The 22,939-nt window shown below is 49.6% G+C and overlaps 1 protein-coding gene and 1 long non-coding RNA gene across 2 annotated transcripts in view; one reads left to right on the forward strand and one right to left on the reverse strand.

The window, feature by feature from the left end:
- Positions 1–10,965, forward strand: part of LOC140850003 (uncharacterized) — a 37,377-nt gene extending 26,412 nt beyond the window's left edge. The window contains exon 3 of the long non-coding RNA XR_012132609.1: positions 4,491–10,965. This is a non-coding gene — a long non-coding RNA (uncharacterized lncRNA). The remainder of the gene's footprint in view (positions 1–4,490) is intronic.
- Positions 10,966–19,742: 8,777 nt separating this feature from the next.
- LOC140850205 (lysine-specific demethylase 4D-like) lies at positions 19,743–21,585 on the reverse strand. Its single transcript, XM_073239962.1, has one exon. It carries the CDS (start codon positions 21,583–21,585, stop codon positions 20,023–20,025), a length of 1,563 nt encoding a protein of 520 aa, XP_073096063.1. The 3' UTR covers positions 19,743–20,022.
- Between the last annotated feature and the right edge of the window lie 1,354 nt (positions 21,586–22,939).

Genomic DNA, 22,939 nt, shown 5'->3' on the forward strand with positions numbered 1-22,939 from the left:
TGTTTATGGGGCTCTGCACCACTCCAGGCAAAGGGGGTATTCGTTTAATGAGGATTCTCTGTCTGGAGTTGAAATGAGGCACCATCAGGGCCAGTTGTGTTTGCATACAGACTACAGTCTGCTGCAAATTCAAGGTTCCCAGGTCGAATTCAGACAAAGCTGTTTGAGAAGTACTGTACAAAATTAAATATAGCTCTTTCTTCATCTCTCTTCCCTTATTGAATGAGCACATACCCCACTGTGTCCACTGATGTGTGTGCATGAAAATGCACACACACAGCATGCTCGTCAAAGACAAGGCACTGGGACAAGCTCTGGCAGCTTTTGTCACTTCAAATCGAATATAGCCTGGCACATGCTAAATAATTGCTAACCTGCATTATGACTGCATATACACAAGTACACACAAGAATACACAGGCCATGCAAAGGCACACTGGGTTGTCAACACCACCTCATGTGTACTCACACATGTGCACAGTGTGAGAAGAGTCTTTGACCCATCTGGACAAACAGAGGTGTATACCTTCCTGGCCCAAGTGTGTGAACTCAGATGCACACAGCCACACACAGGTGTGTCACTCCCAGGCCAGGGTCAGCACGATGGCCCCCCACGACCTCACAGTACCCATTTGCATGCTTGACTTGCCCTTGCCTGTCCTTAGACCCTCTGAGATGCACGTGGGCAGGACTCCACAAGACCCATGCCCACCCTGTTATGGGCTGTGCCCCTACCACTCAAAGGGCAGCATGCCTCCACACTCCAAAGTATTCTGCCCAGAGTCTTGGCAGCCTGCCCTCCCCAGCAGCCTGTAGGGATAAGAGCCTACACAGAGCACCTCTGGTTTCAGGGGAACCCTGGCCCAGGAAAAGCCTTCCAGTGTTCCCCATCCTGCCAGTATTAAGTCTAAACCCCTTTGGGCTGTGTGCAGGGTCAGACACGAGCGCCCTCCGCTTGGGCCGCAGCCCCCACCGCCTCCACTGTAAACTGCCACCAGAAGCACCTCCTGCTGTCACAGGCTGCAGGGCCTTCTTTACGCCTTCCCCACCCCAGCAAGCTCCTCCAAGGTCCTCAAAATCCGACTCAAAGATCAAAGCCTATCTGAATAGTCCCCAGAATGCAGTTTCCTTCTCTGTGCCCGGCCTGGCCCCGTGCTGTGGCATGGATTGTGCTGCATTGAGATGATTCTGCTGGGGTCAAACCCACCTTCTCCCACTAGCCTGCTCTGTCCCAAATCCTCTGGCCCTATAGATCCTCCCACCTCGCTTTCCACTCTCTGTCCTTTACTCAGGGCCCATTCGTATCAGTCTCCATCTTGGGCCTCAAAAAAACTAAACCTGTTGCTGCCTTTGGGCCTTTGCACTGCCCCTCATCCTTCAAGTCTCAGCTCAAATGCCCCTTCACAGGGGTCTCTGGACACCCCCTTGCCCTGCCACTCTGTTAGTCATGCTTTGTATTTTCTTTGCAGCTCATCCACAGCCTACAATTGCCCCATTCAGCTGCTTCCCAGTTCTCACCTGTCCCCCCACTTAGAATGTCAGCCTGCCAGTCTCATGCTCTTTCAGCCACGTGGAACTGTTTTCCCATCAGGCCCAGACTCTCTGAAGGACAAGGACTGTGGTTAATATTCACAGCTCTTTCCTTGGTATCTGACTCTCCAGGGGCAATAGGAGCTTTTGATGTCATTCAAACAAGGCCTCTGCCCCCTCGGGTAAGGCTGAGGACACAGAGCTGCTCGGTTTGAAGCCCCCATACACACACGCATACACCCACACACGCACCCAGGCACCTCACGCTCTCTGACTAGTTTGGGGCCCCTCTAGAATCACTAGAGCTCTGATGAGCTGAATGTGAAAAACACCCCACTAGGGAGTTGGCTGAAGCATGTAGCTGGGATCTGACATTTGTGTCCCCCGAAGTCCATCTATGAAATCATAGGTCCCAATTTGATGACATTAGCAGGTGGGGCTTTGGGAGGTGATCAGGTCATGAGGGTGGAGCCCTCGTGGATGGGATTAGTGCTGTTTAAGAGCCTCCCCTGTGGTTCCCCTGACCTTCCTTCCACATGAGGACGCAGTCCGAAGTTTGCAGACTGCCACCTGGAAGGCAGCCCGCGCCAGAGCCCAGCCAGGCTGGCACCCTGATCTTGGACTTCCAGACTCCAGACGTAGGCGGAAAAGATTTCTGTTGCTTACTGGGCACCTGGGCTGCGGTACTTGCTGTGTCGCCCAAAGAGCCAAGGCACATGTGTTCCTTGATCTACGTTCTGGGCTCTCCAGGTGAGGAAAAGGCAAACAGCTGCAGTGACTGACGCCTGGGGAGAGTCAGCACACGCCGGAGGCCTTCACACCCGCTCCCTCTGTAGACGGGAGGCTGTGGGAGTCAGGAAGCTGGAGGCCTCACGGAGACCAACAAAGGGACGCTCACGGGGAATCACGTCTCACTGTGCACGGGTGAGATCAGCCAGGGGCTCCTTCATCCGCCTGTGGCAGACGGTGCCTTCTGAGAAGCCCGAGCCACCGCGTTAGAGACAGACTCGCAGAGAAAGGGGTCTGGGCTACTCCCTGCGTCCGTCAGGGTCCTCCAGAGACACAGAACCAACAGCATGGGTATAGAGACAGAAATTTATTTTAGGAAGTATCTCACATGAATAAGCATAGAACAAATACCTGTAAGGAGGCTGGCCATTCCAAAATCTGCAGGGTGGACCAGAAGGAAAGAGCCAAATTTGCAGTTTATCTCTGAAGCCTGTCTACTGGAGAATTCCCTCTTCCTCTGGGGATGTCAGCCTTTTGTTCTAACCAGGCCTTCATCTGATCGGATGAGGCCCACCCATTCCTGGAGAGCAATCTACTTTACTCAAAGTCCACTGACTTAGGTGTTAATGTCGTTCAAAAACACCCTCACAGACACATCCAGATTTACGTTTTTTTTTTAATTACCAAAGTATTGTTGATATACAATTGTATATTGATTTCAAGTATACAACACAGTGGTTCAACCCATATTATTAAATCATCTGTATTAATGTTTGACCAGACATCTGGGCACCATGGCCAGCCACATGGACACATGAAGCAAAATCCGAGCCACAGATTATGGCTGGTCAGAGCTCAGGGCCACAGACAGGGCAAAGCCCCAAGACACAAGAATCGCGCTCTGCGTCCCCTGTTCCCAGGCGGCATCTCAGGGATGGTATGAAGCTGGCCACAGCTATAGAGCTCCTCTAACTTCTGCACCTAATGAACCTCCAAAGCTCCTGCCAGCCGAGCTACTACTCCCAACCAGGAACGGCAGAGCCCATCTTCAGCACTTCCTCTGCAGTCACAGTGCAGCTGGACAGGCAGCCGGCCAGCCCTCAGACAGCAGCGCTCTCCTCCCAGCAGCTCTGACATCCCTGCCGGTGCACAGGGCCCCTCCCCCTGACCTGCTCCCCGCTTTCCCAGGGTGACTGCATGCTCTCTCTGCCCCAGGGCCCTCACCTACCACACTGCACCCCTGTCTCCATCACTTCCCTCGCCCCCTTCCCTTCCAGCCCCTCCACACTCTTTCTCTCTTCTCCACTGCTGTTCCCATCCCTCTCCCCTCCTCCATTCCCCTCACCGGCATGACCCTCCTCCCTTCCCAGCCGCTCTCCCCATTTACCCACCTTCCTCTCCCACCAGCCACCCACCCAGTGCTGCCCTCCATCGCTGAGCTCCTAACCCCTGACCCCTCCCACAGGACCAGGAGGGAGTGGGAGCTGGGAGTTGCCCCTCCGGCTGGTGCCCAGCAGCTGGGTTGGTCCCTGAAGGCATGCCCTGAGAGGCTAGGAGTCCGGGGCCCACCTCGGACCCACTTGCCGTGTTCTCCTCGGTTCTCCTCACGTCCGTGAGACAGCCTCTCCTGCAAGTGCACGTCTGCTGACAGAAAGTGACGGCAGTCACACATCCCTGGGCTGAAGCACCAGTGGTCACCCAGTATGAGATGTCCAGTGGCCATGAGCTTAGTGTGGAGGCAGCGTCCTATGTAGGTAAGGTGCCTTCTGGGGTTAGAAGGCTTAGGCTCACATCCCAGGCCTCCCGATTGTTAGCTGCGGGAGCTTGGGGGGCAGTGTAGCCCCTGCTCTAGTGTCTGCAAAATGGAAATGTGACGTGTGGCCCACAGCCTCTCAGGAGGCTTAGATACATGGATGCCTGGGAAGCAAAGGGGCCAGCACGGAAGAGCTCTGCCCACGCCCTGCTGTGTGGGCCTGGTTCAGCCTTGGGCACCAAGGGGAATTGTTCACGTACCAGGACACTGTAGGAGGAGTGGGGGAGTCCTGGCCACCAGGAATGGCGTCCCCTCAGCCTCTTCCTAACAGGTAACAAGGTCTCCTGACCCTCCCTCACCTAGATGGGGATGGGGCTGACTTCCTTTCTCCTCCCAAGTTGCCAGGCGAGCTCCGTTCCTCCTGCTCTTTCCCTCCTGATGTAAAACCAAACATTTGCCCTGTGCTGTGTGTGTTGCAGGATATCCCGTGCGTCTCACTCAGCGCACACAGAACCGTGCTGCACAGGATGTCCTCTGGGAGAGCGACGGTGAGATTCAAAGCATGAACTCGGAACTACGAAGCCGGCTTTGTCAAGGCTGCAGACCTAGAGGATGTGACCGTCTCCGGGATGGCAGGGAAGGTCCCCCTGGGCCTCCAGAGGCCTGACCTCCAGCAGAGGCTGGGACCAGGCTGCAGTTGCTGGAGGCTGACTGGTGCTAACCAACCACCACCACTGGACAGAAATAGCTTTCACCAGGTGTGGGACACAGGTTACACAGGGAAACATTCTTCTCAGCAAAGAAGAAAAGGTAAAGAAACATATCCAAGAAAGAAAGAAAAACATATGGCAATAGAGAAGGAATTCTGCGGGCTCAGAGGAGAAGATTGCTTTATTTATCAGGAGAACTCAGCAAGACACTAAGAGCCCTTGCTTGTGGCGTGTTGCCAACTCTCCCTGGTTTACACCAGGATCCTTTTAAGAAACAAAGCTGGAAATGGGGAAGGAGAGATCTCAGGCCTCCAAACACTCTTCCCTTATCACCTGCCCCCCAGTGCACTGGTAAGGAGTGGGGGACCCTTACCCTCTCCCAGTCTGTGGTCACCTGAAGCCTCAGCCCTGCCTGCCTCACCAAACTCATGTGGCACCCCCCTATTGATGATGCCTCAAGTAACAATCACAAAGGGGGCGGGACTGGGAGCAGAAAATACAGCCTTGATTGGCCTTTGTGCTGTGGCCCTGGGTTGAAATTACTCTGTAGGTGAACTTCAGTCTTTGCAAAAAACAAATTTCAAATCACTTGTTGTCAAGACCATATTTCAAATTATGTGTCTTTCTGGTTCTTAATTATTTCGGGGAACCAAGGACATAATTATGAAGGCCAGCTAATGCCCTCAAGTATGCATGTGTGTATGTGTACATGCAGGCCTATGTGTATATATATATGTTCATGTAGGTATGTGTGTGTCTAAGTCTGTGTGTGCATGAACATGCTTGAGTTAGGTGTGTGTGCGCATGTGTCTGTTTGCTTAGATAACTCTTTTCCATCTCTTACATGCATGGTAGGTAGACATCCATGTCACCCAAGCCTCCAGGAAGGCCAGCTCTTGGCCAGCAGACCTGGTGTGAGGGGCAGTGGTAGGGGTCTACAGCAGAGGTTCCTTGTCCCAGACTCAAACACCGTGCACTGTAAACAGAGTCTGCACACCAAAACAGGTCATTAATGGGCTCTGAGAGGACAAGAGGCCTTCAAGGAGGCCAGGAACTTCGGCTCCTAGCACGCCCCATAGCACAGAACTGCCTCCACAGACACAGACAGCCTGCCTGCGAGTCCAGTGTGGACAGGGCAGGATTAGGCTCCTTGCCAGCCTGCCTCCCCCTATCATGTCTGTCCATCCCCCACACCTGTGAGTGTGCTTCCAGCTGCAAGTGTGGAGATATCCACTAGCTGGGACACCACTGTAAGGACAGTCACTTCCTCAGGTTCTAACTACAAGTCTGGATGCAGAGCAGTGCCCGCTCAAGTCAGCAGAGCAGGGGGACAATGACATCAAGGACTTCCCTCATGGCATCTTTCCAGCTCGCATCCTCACAGACTGCAGACATCCCTCTTCCTGTTTGCAGAATGGCAGTAGCAGGTCCCAGCCTGAAATGTAGGCATGACCTTGTCATGAAACAAAGAAGTGGGGCATTTTCTTCCCTCCAAGTGTTCACCAAGGAGGAAAAACTTTGTCCCAAACTCTGCATCTGACTTTGCCTCAAGCTTTTTGGATAAGATTGGGTCACAGTCCCATGAACTAGTCGGAAAACAAACTGGAAGAGCACATGTCTGACCTCTTCAGCCCCCTGTGGAGTGATGGGGAGATCATTTAGGGAAGCAGACACCCATATGTGTATGGGGCAGCTGTACCCCAACACACCAGCCATCACACATGCTGGTCCCTCTGTCCTTATTGCCTTCCCCTCCCCAATCCCATCTTTGCTTACAAACTCCTACTGGATCTAGAAAGTTCCCTCACCTCCCTCTGAACATCATGGACTCCCCATGTAGTAGAGTTGCTTTATTAAATCCCACCCTGAAAATTCCATCTCGTTACCGTCCACATCTGCTCTGCTAATGTGAGCTTCCTGACCCCAGGGACTGTGCCTTACTTGTCTGCATGCTCCAGACTCCTCCTCTCTGGCCCCACTGAACCCCACACCCAGCTGGTCAGCTTATAGTCGTAACTCCGGAGGAAATATATTTATCTGTTTCTCTAGACAGTGGAAAGGGTTATCAAGGAGAGAGACTTCGGCAGGTGAGAGACACACTTCCCCATCACTTGGAGGAGCTGAGCAATGACCTATGGGATGCCCTTAAGGGAGAGGGACAGTTATTGAGAAGACAGGTTGCGCTCCTGGGAGATGCATTAGCAGCAAGGGAGGAGGCAGCAGAATCCGTGTTGCAGGAGGCCTTGGGGGAGGGGGAGGAAAGAGCCCTTCAGCCCCGGAGATGGCAGAGGAGCTGTCCAGGGAGCATGAGGGATGCGGCCGAGGGCCAGTCTGTTGCCAAGGCCACCACCAGAGGCACCAGCCTCTCCCATATTAAAGGCCCACCTGATTGTAATTAAGAAAATAAAAACTCATCAGCCATGGGCTCCTCAGGGGAAGGAGCCTGCCCATCCCCAGGTTGTAGGGCACTCCATGCTCCGCTCCTACCCAAGATGAGCTGGTGGACGTGAGCTTCCAGTTTCAGCAGAAGCTTTCGGAACCTCTGCCTCCACGGCTTTTGCATGTCTGGAATATGGGGTTGGAAAACCTTGTTATGTTGGGTTCTGAAATGGGTGGACTGCCTTCCCTAACGACTCACCCTTCACTCCAGCAGCAGTGGCCAAGTGCCCCTCACACCTCAGGGAATCAGGCCCTTCTGGACTGGCTGACAGCAGCCATCAGGGCAATTTGGCCTAATCAGGGTGATATACCCTACTTAAACACCAGCTGGGAAACATATGTAGAACTCCAGCAAGTATTACGGGAGTTGGACATGAAAAATATCATCTATAACATGGACCCCCAGGGCCCCAGTGCAGAGCTGTTCACTGTAGGAATGAGAAACCTGGTGCTGCATACAGCTCCCCCAATTCTCTTTGTGTCCCTAGTGACTATTCTTCCTCCCACCACAGGTCAACCCCGTAAGTGAGGCTACTCGTACTTTAGAAGATCTGGGGGAGGTTGAAACAATAAGGGCACAGAAGGAAGTACAGGCTACAACCGAAAGGAGAGGTGCAAAGGGCCCTGTGAAGGTCTCGAGGACACAGATGTGGGGTAATTTGATAAAGGCCGAGGTAGTGAAAGAAAAACTTGATGGCCAGCCCAATAGGATCTTGTTAGAACTGTGGCACCAATTAAAGCCAGAGCAGCAGTTCCAGACACTGAGGCCCAGGACTCGGAAGCAGCATGCAAAGCCCCATATCTGGCCTGTGTCCTTGCAAGACTCCTGGTGGGCAGTACTCAGGATTTGCCTGGCCGCCCCCCCCCACAGGATGATGATTGGGTGTCGTGGCTTGACTGAGGTGGGGGTCAAGGCCCCCACTTTGGGGGATGTGTTGGCAACCAGAGGCCACATCTTGAATTAGTAATTTATTGGTCCCTGCTGTATGTACAACGTGTCCTGGTGCTGCTGGACACAAGGGCTGAGTGTTCCCTGATTTATGAAACCCTGAGCATTTTCCTGGGACCCCTGTGTGAGAGATGGCTATGCGGGTAAGATAATTAGAGTGAAGAAAGCCCAAATCCCACTGGGGATAGGGCGTTACCCTCAAAGGAGTATACTGTGTACACTTCTCCCATCCCTGAATATATTTTGGGGGTAGATATCCTCCAGGGCCTGTGGTTAATACTGCAGGTGAGTTCAGACTAAGGGTACATGTGGTAAAGGCAGTTCTGAGGATACATGCAAAGCACCCATCTGTAGCTCTGCCCGAACCCAGGTGGGTGACAAGTATTAAGCAGTATAAATTGCCTGGGGGACACAAGGCAATTGGAGAAACTCTATAGGAATTGGAGAAGGTGGGCATCATAAAGCCCACTCATAGTCCTTTTAATGCCCTGGTGTGGCCAGTGAGAAAGCCAGATGTCTCCTGGCATATGACTGTGGCCTACAGGGAATTGAATGAAATCACACTCCCTTTGCATGCTACTGTCCCCTCTATAGCAGCTCTTATGGACACACTCAGTCATGAACTAGAGACGTATCACTATGCTGTGGACCTTGCTAATGCTTTCTTCACTATTGACATAGCACATGTCAGTCAGAAACAGTTTGCCTTCATGTAGGAAGGCCGGCAGTGGACGTTCACTGTCCTTCCACAGGGGTATCTCCACAGTCCCACCATCTGTCACGGACTTGTAGCCCAGGACTTGGTCACATGGAAGAAACCACAAATGGTAAGGCTGTATCACTACATTAATGATAGTATGCTCACATCTGAATCTCTTGCAGATTTGTGAGGGGCAGTTCCTAGACTGCTGCAACATCTACAGGAGAAAGGATGGGCTGTGAACAGCACCAAGGTTCAGGGACATGGCTTGTCTGTAAAGTTCTTGGGGGTTGTCTAGTCAGGTAAAACTAAAGTTTTTCCTGAAGCAGTCATAGAAAAGGTCCAGGCTTTCCTTACCCCAACCACTGTGGCAGTATTACCAGAGTTCTGGGTCTTTTAGGCTACTGGGGAATGTTTATCGCACACTTGACACAAATTCTGAGGCTGTTATATCAGTTGGTGTGAAAGGGCATCAGGTGGGACTGGGATGAAATATGTGCAGCAGCTTTTCCTACTACTAAACCAGCAGTCAAGGCCACATAGGCCTTGAGTGTAATGGACTCACCAAGGCCCTGTGAGCTAGATGTTCATGTAACCAAAGATGTTCATGGGTGGGGCCTTTGGCAGCAGCTTGAATGGACATGCCAACCTATTGGATTCTGGTCACAACTATGGAAAGGCACAGAGATCTGGTATACCCTGATAGAGAAGCAACTGGCTGCTATGCATGATGTCTTACTGGCTATGGAGCCCATCACCAGAACAGCTCCGATCAAGATAATAACCACCTGTCCCATCATGGGGTGGGTGAGAGACTGGACCCAAATGCCACAGAGTGGCATGGACAGACATCTACACTGGTCATATGGGGTACATATTTACAGCAGCATAGCGCCCTCTCCAATAGCCCTTTAAGTGGAGAACTCTAACACTTATTGGGGCCAGTGACCTATACCAGTGGAAAGCAGAAAAGAATTTGCTTTGGAACCACTGGTAGCCAAGAGTCCCTATCAGGAGGGAAAAGCCCCTATATCTAAAGATGCTTACATCTGTACAAATGGCCTCCCAAAGTGGAGGACTGTGGCTTTCCATCCTAAGACTGAGAGAATATGAATGGAGGATGGAGAGGGGAAAAGCAGCCAATGGGCTGAGTTGTGGGCTGTATGGCTTGTGATCACCCAGGAGCTCTCCCCCATAGTTGTCTGCACTGACATCTGGGCCGTCTATTGGCGCTTGACTCTGTGGCTACTGACATGGTACCATGCCACCTGAATGGTTGGTCACTGGCCCCTTTGGTGGCAAGAGCTGTGGCAAGACCTACGGGCCTCTGGTCAGACTAAGACTGTTACCATATATCATGTGACTGGCCAGTTGCTTTTGACATCCCCAGGAAATGATGAAGCAGACACATTGTCCCAGGTGCGTTGGCTAGAAGGAAAGCCTGCCTCTGATGTAACCCAATGGTTTTTTGCACACAGGGCAAAAGACATTGTTGGCTATAGCCTGTCAGAAGGGCTTGCTGTTGACCTCTGAAGAAGTCAGCAGAGCCTGGAAGGAGTGCTTTGTGAGCTCTAAGAGGGATTTGCACTGAGTCCCACAGCAACACGGGACAATAGTAAAGGAACTGATACCCCTTCTCGGGTGGCAGATAGACCATACTGGGCCACTGCCCGTATCAGAAGGATATCAGTATGCCACGGCTTGTGTGGACACAGCTACTGGACTGTTGGTTGCTTTCCCTGCACATCATGTAGCTCAGCAAACCACCAGAAGGGGTCTAGAGCATCTCTTTGCAGCCTATAGCCAGCCTCAGGTGATTGACAGTGATCAAGGCACCCATTTTACTGGACATGTATTACAAGAATGAGTACAGCAATTTAAGATAAAGTGGAAGTTTCATATACCATATAACCATACTGGGGCAAGCATGATAGAGAGGTACAATGGTTTGTTGAAATCTGGCCTGAAGTGAGACAACAATAATCTACAGGGCTGGTCAGCTCGCCTATGGACAGTGCTGTGGCATTTGAATGAGAAGCCACATAAAGGAGCTTTGACCCTGTGGATATGCTCACACACCTTGCTGCCTCTCCTAAACGTACGTGCAAACCAAAGAGGAGTTATTGAAGCCAGGATATGGTCAGCACAGCAACATCCTGCTATCAGCCCCAAAAGCATTAAACCCTGGAGACTCTGTTGATTGGATGTGGCCCTGGACATTTAAACACATGGACCAACAATGGCTGGCCCTCCTGGCATATTGGGGAGAAGGCCTGGAAACTGGCCTCCTGTGTATTCCTGCAGTAACAGCAGAGTGGCCCCCAAAGATCACAGTAGTGAACCAAAAACATCTGGAAGGTAAGAGCATTTATGGGAAAGTTTTGTTTTATATTTACAGCCAGTGCATGTACCTCCCATAGATCTGTATATGGACACATCTGTAACTCCCACAGGTCTGGGAGTGAAAGTCTAAAATACTAGACCAGGATGAGAACCCATTCCTGCCACTGTGCTATCACAGGAGCACTCAATTGCATGCATCCTACCCGATGGACAAGATTTGCCTATGCTGGTGTCATTAAAACATCTATCTTATTGCCCTTAAGGTTATTTTCTCCTACAGTTCCTCTGGCCTGGACGTGGCTCCTGGATGCAGCTGCTGCCTGGTGATTGCTCTGGACTCCCTACCTGTTCAACCACCGACCACCTGTGGAATGAATGAGCTATGAACTTAATCTGATATGAATTTGGACCTAGCTGAATCCTTCAGCTTGAGGATTATTATGATGTTACTGTTGTTGTTATTGTGCATTATTAGTCTGGTTACAGGGCTTCAGTTTTCTCACCCAAGGGCCATTGCAGAAAATGGGGAGTGAGTAGATTGTGAGGTGAGATTTCTGGAGGGATGTACTGTGGGTGAAATTGCAATATTTCCAGAATCTCTTGCCTGTCCTTAGTGCATCTCCATATAAATAAGTGTTTCTGGGGGTGGAAAGGAGTAGTTCATCTCCATATCAATAGGTGATTACATTGGGGAGGAGGGCATATCTGGACCTGAAAGGTTGGGTGGGGTCCCTTTTTGCAGACGTGTCACCAGAGACATGGGCAAGCAGATATGGACAACTGCTTGTAATTATATAAATAGGTTTCTCCCACTTAATTTCTCCCTTTGACTGATTTCAGTTTCAAAGGTGTTTTCCCCCAGGCTGGGAAAGAATTTTCTCCCTGGAGTTACAGACACCCGTGCGCATTTGGGAGCCTGGAGCTTTTTTGGCTGAGAGGAGGAAATCGTTCCTGGTGTCGTGGAGCGAGGGATGGTGCTCAGGTCTTCAGGCACCAAGTCAGGTGCTCCTGACACCCTTCCTGCCAGCAGGTGTCACCACCAAAAATGACAGTGACTGCGCATCCCTCTCCCAGAGGCTGGATAGCAAATGGCATCTCAGGAGGAGAGACACAGCCTTCCCCGGGGGCTTATCTCTGATGTGACTCGGACCACCTCCCACAGGGTCCCCAGAGGCCCGAGCAATGACTGGGGAGTGTTGGGGCATCTGCCACTCTGGGCCCTGCACAAAGGCGAGCTTTCCATTTGGCACTGGCTTTCAGCTTGGCTGCACCCCACCGAGCTCACCGGCCACCCATGGTCTCTGCTTCAGGAGAGATTTCACCTGCTGGGAGGTGGCCCATGCTGGGTCTCTGCAAGGTCGGCTCTGGGGCATGGGCTCGTGTGTGTGTCTGTGCGCTCTGCTCCAGTCCAAGTATTCATAAAGTGGTGGGATGTGAAATACAGCTTTGGAGCTTACCTTCCACAGTCCGGGGAGAATGTGTATATCCGTGTCTGGTTAACAGGAAAGGGACTGTATTTTCTACATCACTGATTTGTCATCATTAAGGCTTCATATACAGTGCTGTGTGAGTCAGCCTCAGGAACATGCTTCTCTTATTTTATTCAGCTTCAGCTGAAATCACCTCCAGCTCTCTGAATGTTCAAATAGACTGGATTCAATGTGGGGTGACTGCCACCCCTACTCTATCAAGGGTTACTTCTCATTTATGTTCAGAGTGGTTTTAGTGAGGCCCTCACAATTAAATCACATTACTGACAAAAGCACCTTGGGGTTTGGGCACCCAGATTATGCATGCTTGTGGGGAAGAGCAGGGGAGCTAACCCCACTGGCCCCTGGCCCCTCACCAGGTACACCCAGACAAGCTCCCTGAACCTGGCAGTGCCCTCTGGCTGCAACAGGGATTTCCTAGGAGAAGGAAGTAGACAGCTTCCCCAAGGCACAAGTTTGGGACATGGGTTGTAGAGACCAGATTCCTGATTGAGACAAACACCCATTGGACTCAATAAAGAGTCTACACATCCCCAAACCCTCAGCCCCATCCTGCACCTCTGGGCAGTCACCCTTCAGGATCCAGTCCCCTCCAGCTGTGTGACAGGCCTGCCAGAGCAGAGGTTTGCCTCCTGACTCACACAGAAGCAGGTGACAGTCATCCTAATGCACAGTCGTGCTGTCACACACAGAAACACACTCAGGAGCAAGAACATAGGCTCGCGGCCACATGGTCATCTGCAGACGCTCACAGGGAGAGTCACATGATGCACACAGATATTCATTTACTGTTACATCACTCTTTTCTTTACAGCAATTGTCACTAAACTGAAATTATGTTAGTTGTCTTGATTTTTGTCCCTCTTCATAAGGCAGAGATGTTTACCAAATCTCTTTTGTCCTCCTCCTGGACCTGGTTAGACTGACCTCCCAGCCCCCTGGTAAGTAGATGTGCTCAACCTATATGCCTTGTGATGGATGTCGTGCCCCCAAAATACCATTCTCCATGATCCTGCCCCCTTACTGCCAGCCTCCTGCCAATGAACTCAATGGACACATTTTGAAATTTTCATTACAAATTAGAAATTAGAAAAGAATTTATCAGTCATTAAGGCACTGAGATTTTGGAGTTTATTTGTAGAGCACCTAACAGTGTCTGAATTCCAAATGCTCAGTACATTCTTCCAACCAGGAAGCCAGCTGCGTGGGGGTAGAGGCAAGTCTTTGCTCTATGCCACCCTCCATCCAGCACCCAACACACAGCAGGCTCTCATAAGTACTTGCAGAATGAATGAGTGAGTGAATGAATGAATGAGTGAATGAAGGACTGTGCCCTGGGTACTTTCACATGCCCTCCCTCTGCGTCCCCTACTTCTCCAGCACAGACGTCACCCTCTCTGGGAGGCTCTCCCTGACCCAGTCTGGATTGGGTGCCTCTTCCTGGCCATGTACAAAGGAGGACCTGTCTCTCAGGTCAGGGAGTCTTGGCATTGCATCCCATGCCCTACAAGCCGCAGAGCCTTACATGGCATGGCTGGGCTCCCAACTCTACTGTGGGGCTCCTCTGACAGCAGAAGCTTCATGAACATGGGCTACATGAGCAAATGGAGAAACTAATATTTATTAACACATTAGCCTGAAAATTACTTTCACAGACAAATGTCCCCCGCCATCCAGATCTGTTTGATTCCTAGGTTCAGACAGTGAGAACAGTGGTAACAAGGGCAGCATGACCTGAATCTGCTACTTCTTGTGTTGATACCAAGTACTGAGAATGCAGGTGATAAACTGGATCAATGATCTCTTTTGTTAATCTTCTAGTTAGTAAGTAAGAGAGCAAGTGTCACCTGCACTTCAGTGCATTTCACCTCTGCAGTAATCCTCTGAGGTATTAACATCCCTGTGGTAAATGGCGCTCTGTGTTCAGAAATGTTGAGTAATCTGCCGAACCACGCCCAGCATGTGAATGGTAAAACTAGACCTGGACCTCAGCCAGGATGCTCGCTCCCTCTGTGCCCTCTACAGAAACCTGAGATTGTCTAAGAACAGCAGCAGGAGGGCCTGAATTTTCTGGTAAAGCCTGATTTTAAATGGTTTCCCTATTATACTTGCAAGTGCCCTCGAACTTATCAGGCCCTGGTGCAGTTCCCCCTTGGAGAACATGGTTTCCACCTGCCCAAGGCCCAGCCCAGGCAGACATGCGTATTATCTATCAGGTACTTCAGACACTGAGCTCCATGAAGACTCATCCCTGAAACCACCGCCATCCACCCTTGCTGCCATGCTGCCTGTCTTATCCCTACCACCCATGCCCACAACAGACCCTTTTCTCCTAGGAAACCAGGGGCCTCCTGGGGAAGCCTTTCCTCTTTCCCTGGCCTCCCAGCATTCTGGGGTCCAAGCTGACAAGGCGTGGGGAAAGCTCAGGGCTGGGAGGGCTCCCTGACCAGGGTGGGGCTGGGGGACAAGGCATCCAGACCCTGACTGAGCCATTTCACTGAACAGCACGGGAAAGTTGGCAGCACAATTGACTCCTGCACCTGTGAAAATGTAGGTCCGTGTTTCAAAGCAAATAAAAAAGCATGACCATCTGAGGGAAAGATAGAAGGGAAGCAATTACAAAACATAGATTAAATAACCAGCAGATAACAAGCCAAGTAATAAGTATCAACACATGGAGATAAAGGAAAACAAGTCAGTGGCTTGCAACTGCTTCCCAAACTTGTCAGGAGGACCCCTCCTTCCTGATGATGGCCAGTGGAACGCTGCTCCATCTCTGGGACCTGCTCACTCTTCTCTCTGCCCTGTGCTTGCAGCTGTCTCAACCCAGGCGATTCCCTGTCCCGGAGGGAGTAGCGGTTGGCCCCTGCCACAGGCTGTGTGGGCTTAGGTGCAGTTTGTGGGTGTTAGGAGGAGACAGCACTTGGGGGTGCTCTGGGAGCTCTGAGAGCCCCAAGACTTCTGCTGGGGTTGTTAGCTTTGGACAGCGTTAGCATGAAGTCCTCCAAAACCCCATGTCCAAAACCCCCACTTGAATGGAGTTGTCTCAATATTGTTACAGCTTTGCTCCTTTCACTGGCAATTTAACTGCCAGAAGGGAAAGGCCAGAGAGGGTTCTGGAAGGTGAGCAATAATCTTTGTGAGAACACCCACATCTGGAGTTGGTTCTGTTGGTTCCCTGTTAACCTACTGTGTGGCCTTGAGTAAGTTAGTTAACTTTTCTGGGCCTCAGTTTCCCCTCAGTAAGACAAGGGTTTCACAAGATGATCTTTCTGACAGCAGGACACAAGCAACAATGGAAGGTTTCTTGTCTGCTCAGTGGATGAGGTGCAAAGCGGACAGAGCCCAGGAGGCAGACCACCCTTTTCCTCCTCGAAGGACTGAACAAGCCATGTGAGGTGTGTCACCTGAGGTTCCCCCCAAGCTGGTCGCCACGTCATCATCCCTGCATCCCTCACTCCCTCACCAGCATCCTTCCAACCTACCTGGGTGACAGCTGAGTGATAGCTGGGGGCCTTAGCTGGGTGGCTTAGGGGGTGACAGTGAAATGCTTGGTTGGGGGGTTCAGCTGGGTGGCTTAATGGGTAACTCAGCTGAGTGGCTTAGCTCGGTGACTGGCTGGGTGGATTATCTGGGTTGTTTAGTGGGCGACTTAGTGGATGACTTAGCTGGGGGGTTTAGCTGGGTGGCTTAATGGGTATCTTAGCTGAGTGGCTTAGCTGGGTGACTTAGTAGGTGACTTGGCAGGGTGACTTGGCTGGGTGACCTGGATGGCTGACTTAGTGGGTAACTGACTAGGTGACTTGGCAGACACTCAAAACTTCTATGCTTTCTGTTCTCACCTGTCCAACAAGGACAAGAATACCCATCTTCATTGACTTCACTGTTATGTTGTAAGGAACCATCAGGAGCATAGACATGAAAAATATTTAAAAATATAAAAATACAAGCTGAAAAGAGGAAGGAGCCAAGATTGCGGCATGAATAGGGCAGCAGAAATCTCCTCCCAGAACCATATACATTTTTGAAAATACAACAAATACATATATTGTTAAAGAGAGACCAGAAGATATCATACAACAGCCAGGCTACATCTACACCTGCAAAAACCCAGTGCCTCATGAAGGGGGTAAGACAGCCACGGCCTGGTGGGACCCGAGCGCACCCCCCACACCAGATCCCCGGCAGGAGGAGAGGAGTTGGAGCAGGGGAGGTGTGGAAGCCCAGGACTGCTAAATACCCTTATTTATCCCAGTCGCCTTCACTGGGAGCGCAGACACACAGTGTGTGGTGTGCTGGATACTTGGGAAATGGAACCGTAAAACCTAGGAACGGCTTCCCACAGCTGACACTCCTGGGACAAAAGAAAAGCGAGTGCTTTTTGAAAGTCTTAAAGGGATAGGAGCCTCACAGCTGGATGGAAGCATCTCAGCACACTCAGCCCAGCAGCTGGGAATCCTAGGGAACTCCAGGTGCCCTAACACCCTGCGCAGCAGTGCAGGCTCTGAAGCCCCTCATGGTGATAAACAGGCTCCCACCTGTTCCCCTTCTGGTACGGCCCCGCCATAGCGGGGCAGCAGCCTGAGACAGGCCCGGGTCACAGCAGCTGTGCGGAGCCTCCCCCCACAGCTGCCCAGTCCAGACTCAGAGACCCCATTGACATGCAGCTGCCCAGCACAAGCCACTAGGGGTTGCCTTCTTGCAGGAGAGGAAGGTGAAGAGCAAGCAGGAAGGAACTTTCTTCTCCCAGCTAATACATGCGCCAACTGTTCATGACTACTTATATCACCATGAAAAGGCAGGAGAATTTGATCCAGACCAGAATCACACAGACATCCCCTAAGAGGGAACCTGGGGAGATAGATTTAACCAATTTTCCTGAAAAAGAATTCAAAATGAAGGTCTTAACCATGCTGATGGAGCTGCTGAGAAAAATGCAAGAGATAATGGATAAAGTTGGGAGGGAGAATAAAGAAATAAAACAATATCTGGAAGAACTTTAAAGCAGAATGGACAAGGTGCAAGAGGTCGTTAATGGAATAGAAACCAGAGAACAGGAACACAGAGAAGCTGATGCAGAGAGGGATAAAAGGATCTCCAGGAATGAAAGAATATTAAGAGAACTGTGTGACCAATAAAAATGGAACAAAATTTGCATTATAGGGGTACAAGAAGAGAGAAAAAAGAGCTAGAAAGTGACTTTGAAGAAATAATTGCTGAAAACTTCCTCAAACTGGGGGAGGAAATAGGTGCTCAGACCACAGAAGCACACAGAAGTCCCAACAGAAGGGACCCAAAGAGGACACCACCAAGACACATAATAATTAAAATCGCAAAGATCATGGACAAGGACAGAGTATTAAAGGCAGCTAGACAGAGGAAAAAGATCACCTACAAAGGAAAACCCATCAGGCTATCATCAGATGTCTCAACAGAAACCTTACAGGCCAGAAGAGAATGGCGTGATATATTAAATGCAATGAAACAGAAGGATCTTGAACCAAGAATACTGTATCCAGCAGGATTATCATTTAAATATGAAGAAGGGATTAAACACTTCCAAGACAAGCAAAAGTTGAGGGAGTTTGCCTCCCAAAAACCACCTCTACAGGGTATTTTAGAGGGACTGCTCTAAATGGGAGCACTCCTAAGGCTCCCAGAGAAATGTCACCAGAGAAAATAAAATCACAGCAAAGAAAGCAGACCAACCAAAGACTAACTAAAGATGAAAAATAAAATCAACTACCCACAAAAGCAGTCAAAGGAAACACAAAAGAGCACAGAACAAAACACCCAACATATGAAGAATGGAGGAGGAGAAATAAGAAGAGAGAGAAATAATCACCAGACACTGTTTATAATAGCTCAATAAGCAAGTTAAGTTAGACAGTAAGATACTAAAGAAGCCAACCTTGAACCTTTGGTAACCACGAACCTAAAGCCTCCAATGGCAATAACTACATATCTTTTAATAATCACTCTAAATGTTAATGAACTGAATGCACCAATCAAAAGACACAGAGTAATAGAATGGATAAAAAAAAGCAAGACCCATCTATATGCTGCTTAAAAGAGACTCACCTCAAACCCAAAGACATGCACAGACTAAACTCAAGGGATGGAAAAAGATATTTCATGCAAACAATGCGGAGAAAAAAGCAGGTGTCGCAGTACTACTATCAGACAAAATAGACTTCAAAACAAAGAAAATTACAAGAGATAAAGACATTACATAATGATAAAGGGCTCAGTCCAACAAGAGGATATAACCATTATGAATATATATGCACCCAACACAGGAGCAGCAGCATATATGAAACAAATACTAATAGAATTAAAGGAGGCAATGCATTCATTTTAGGAGACTTCAACATAACACTCACTCCAAAGGATCCACAAAACAGATCCACAAAACAGAAAGTAAGTAAGGACACAGAGGCATGAATAGCACACTAGAACAGATGGACTTAATAGACATCTATAGAAATCTACATCCAAAAGCAACAGAATACACATTCTTCTCAAGTGCAAATGGAACATTCTCCAGAATAGACCACCTACCAGGCCACAAAAAGAGCCTCAGTAAATTCAAAAAGATTGAAATCCTACCAACCAACTTTTCAGAACACAAAGGTATAAAACTAGAAATAGATTGTACAAAGAAAGCAAAAAGGCTCACAAACACATGGAGGCTTAACAACATGCTCCTAAATAATCAATGGATCAATGACCAAATTAAAATAGAGATCAAGCAATATATGGAAACAAATGACAACAACAACACAAAGCCCCAACTTCTGTGACATGCAGCAAAAGAAGTCTTAAGAGGAAAGTATATAGCAATCCAGGCATAATTAAAGAAGGAAGAACAACCCCAAATGAATAGTCTAACATCACAATTATTGAAATTGGAAAAAGAAGAACAAATGAGGCTTGGAAGATCATGGCAGTAAGAACAAAGGTCATTCTAACTTTATATAATTTTCATTATGAATGTCCTTTGCTTTTCCAAGATTGAGTATGGCAAAAAATCATCAGACATGAAGAAACAGCTGGATATGGGGATTTTTTATTGAGAAGAGTGGTCCAAATTGAGGGTGTTGACATGAAGTAAAATAGACCTTGAATAGAGCTGCTTGAAGAAGCTGCTCTACCACCACTTGCAAAAACAAGCATCCAGTGGATGAAACTTCATTGGCAGCAGTGTCAAAAGAGATAATGGTGTCTGGGAGGAAGAAAAAGCTGTTTGTCATCAATAATGTGGACTCAGCAGGTCCCGTGGCAGCACCGCAGGTTGTGAAGGCTCTGAGGTGTACACGTGCCCACACTTAGGGAGCCTCCACGTGTAAGAGAAGCGGGCTACCAAAACATCCCCCTGGGTTAGGGTGCAGGGAAACTGCAGCACCCGGAAGCCTTAGCAGAATGCACGGATGCAGGGCTCGGTGGTGCAGAGTTATCCAGTGAGGGTCCACCTGAAGAAAGGGCCTGAACATCAGGATCCTGAGCTGCGCATGCTGTGCTGAGCAAGAGGCGCTTCTTGGCCGGGGCCTGGTCAGTCAGCTCCTGAGTCCCCTGCTCCCGAGGACGACGGCCAGGACCACGCCTGCCAGTTGGGTGGAGACCCAGGTCAGATGGGTCCTGGGTTGTCAGCAGGGCTGAGCCACGCTCCACGGACCGACAAGTGGCATCCCTGCCCTGAGCCACAGAGGGAGGAACAGAGGCCTGCACATGGCGCCGAGATGCGGGCAGCCTAGGGGCGCGGCGGTGACCCCCTCGCCCCACAGCCACATTCCTGGCAGGGCTCAGTGAGCGGCGGGGCGGCAGGTCCCGGAGGCCCAGTGTGGCTCTCCTGGTTGCCCACAACTCCTTCCAGGTGCCCAGCTCTTGGCTGCCCATTGCTGCAGGTGCCACATGGTTCACTGCCTCCCGGTCCTGCCCGCGCTTCCAGAGCTCATAGCGCTCAGGCTGCAGGGTGCGCACGAAGACATCAATGGGAAAGCTGACCCTGGCCTCCCCGCAGCTGCACTGAGAGGCCGCTTTGCCGTAATCGATCCAGCGCGGCATGGCAAAGTTGATGGCCTCCGCGCAGTTGAAGCCGTGGTTGAAGCCAGCGTGGTACCCGTACGGAAATGTCACTATGAACTCGCCAGCCTCCTGCGTGACCCGACTGAAGGGGATCCTGTTGTCCCTGAGGACAGTAGGAGAGATGAGGGCCACCTTGTGCCGCAGGAAGGCCCCACAGCTGTGGGCACTAGCCGGGAAGAGCTCCTTGGCCAGGTGTTCCAGGCGCCAGCCATGCTCCGGGGGCACTGCATACCACGTTTTGGGCTCCCCGAAGTGCACATAGTTGATACTGTATAAGTCCATGTCCTCCGTGTGCCACGCGAACGTGGTCTTCCACATCCCGAAGTACAGGTAGGGTGTGTTGACACCTTCGATGACCACCCCACACTCCTGCTCCAGCAGATCCTGAATGGTTCCCAGGTGTCTGAGGTTCCACTGCTTGGTGTTTTTAGCAAATAAGGAGCCGTTGACGTCAGCGCCATAGATTGGTGAACTGTAGAGCCGGGTTTTCCAGAATTTTCGCTCCAAATCGTCAAAATCTGCGTGTGGTGGTGCCTGATATTTACCACTCTTCGCCAGGTCACGATACTCCCCGACCGTCATGGCCTTCTTCTTTTTGGAGTACTGAGTGAACACACCAGCCCTACCCAGGACGTCCTGCTGGAGGGGAGAGGGGATTAGGATGTCACCGATGTCATCGTAGGTCTTCCTGGCTTCCCACCCCTTGGGGGGGATTATCTTGGCCACACCTGCTCGGTGTGCACCTTGAGATTCCATATAAATAATGTATTTCTCAAAATCATTAAACTCTTCTTCAGTTGGGTAGAAGGTCATGATTCTACAACTTGGATTCTGGGTACAGCTTGGCTGAGACATCATGGCTTCCGTAATGAAGAACAAACAAACTCTCAGGTCTTCAGCTATGGTCTGGATAGTGGAGCATGGTGGAAAATGCTATTATTCCAAAATTGGTTTGAGTGTCTCTGAGTCAGCAGGAAACACCCATGGACTTTGGTGTAAATGAGATGATGTTTTGGGGCTTGCTGATTCACCAGGAGACGGCCCCCTGGGCAGAAGCTGATACAGGAGCTGAACGTGCAACTCTGTGATGTTCCTCAGCTGGCACTGGGGTTTGTTCTCTGAGGCCTCCTGACTCACCCAGTCCTGGGTGCACGGTGTCCAAATGTACTGTCTTCAGGACAGTGTTTAAAACAAACCCTAGAAGAAAGAATACAAAAGCTTGAACATTAATGTTTGGAGGAAGTTATTCTGGAGATACAAGTAAAATACCATGGGATCCCACCATGGGATATTATCCCACACTCAAAGAAAGGCTAAAATTTTATAAGATTGACAATGAAGGATGTGGTGTTGATGTAGAACAATGGGAATTCTCATACCCTCATAGAAAGAATGGAAATCACACTTTGGGGAACTATTTAGACAGTATCTACTAAAATTGAACTTATGCATGTGTAAGACTGGACATACGCATGTGCCATGATTCAACAGTTACCACATGTCTAGGTAATCTGTATAGCTCTGCATGGAAAGTCACCTCCATTAATGCTCATAACAATATTATTTCTAGTAGCAAATACTGGAGACAAGCCAAATGTCCATCAACAGTAGAATGGACATACACTGTGGCACAGTCCTACAGTGGAATACAATAGAGCACTGCAAATTACATGAGCATACAGGGATAATTTTGCACACATAATACTGGGCAATATTATCCAGACCTAAAAGAATATCAAATCCATTATTCCAATTTTACATGAAATTTCATCTTTTTATATAAGTATATATAAAGAAGGAGGTAAAGTAATCTATGTTAGAAGTTAGAGCAGTGGTTACCTTTGAGAAAGAGAGGTTGTGAGTGGGAACGTGAGGGGGTCTCTGGAGAAACATTAATATTTTGTTTGGAATCTAGGTGCTGGTTACACAGCCATCAGAATAGCTAATTGTTATCATTCATCTGGCAGTTATGATTTTCACAAATTTCCATATGTTTATTTAAAAACAGAGTTTAGAGTGAGAAGCACTGAAGACTAAGAGACATATTTCATTGTATTAAAAGAAAAAGGAAGAATGAAAATAAATGAACTAAACATTTGATTGAAGAAGCTAGGAAATGGGAGAAGGAGGAGTAAAGAATAAAGAATAACGATGAAATTAATGAAAATAATACATACAAAACAGAAGGATGATGGCAAAAATGTCATTTGAA

This window comes from Manis javanica, chromosome 6 (genome assembly GCF_040802235.1).
Source record: "Manis javanica isolate MJ-LG chromosome 6, MJ_LKY, whole genome shotgun sequence".
NCBI lineage: Eukaryota > Metazoa > Chordata > Mammalia > Pholidota > Manidae > Manis > Manis javanica.

What these genes read in the sequence shown, in the direction of transcription:
- LOC140850205 (XM_073239962.1), bottom strand. Translation starts at nt 21,585, where the DNA reads ATGATGTCTCAGCCAAGCTGTACCCAGAATCCAAGTTGTAGAATCATG.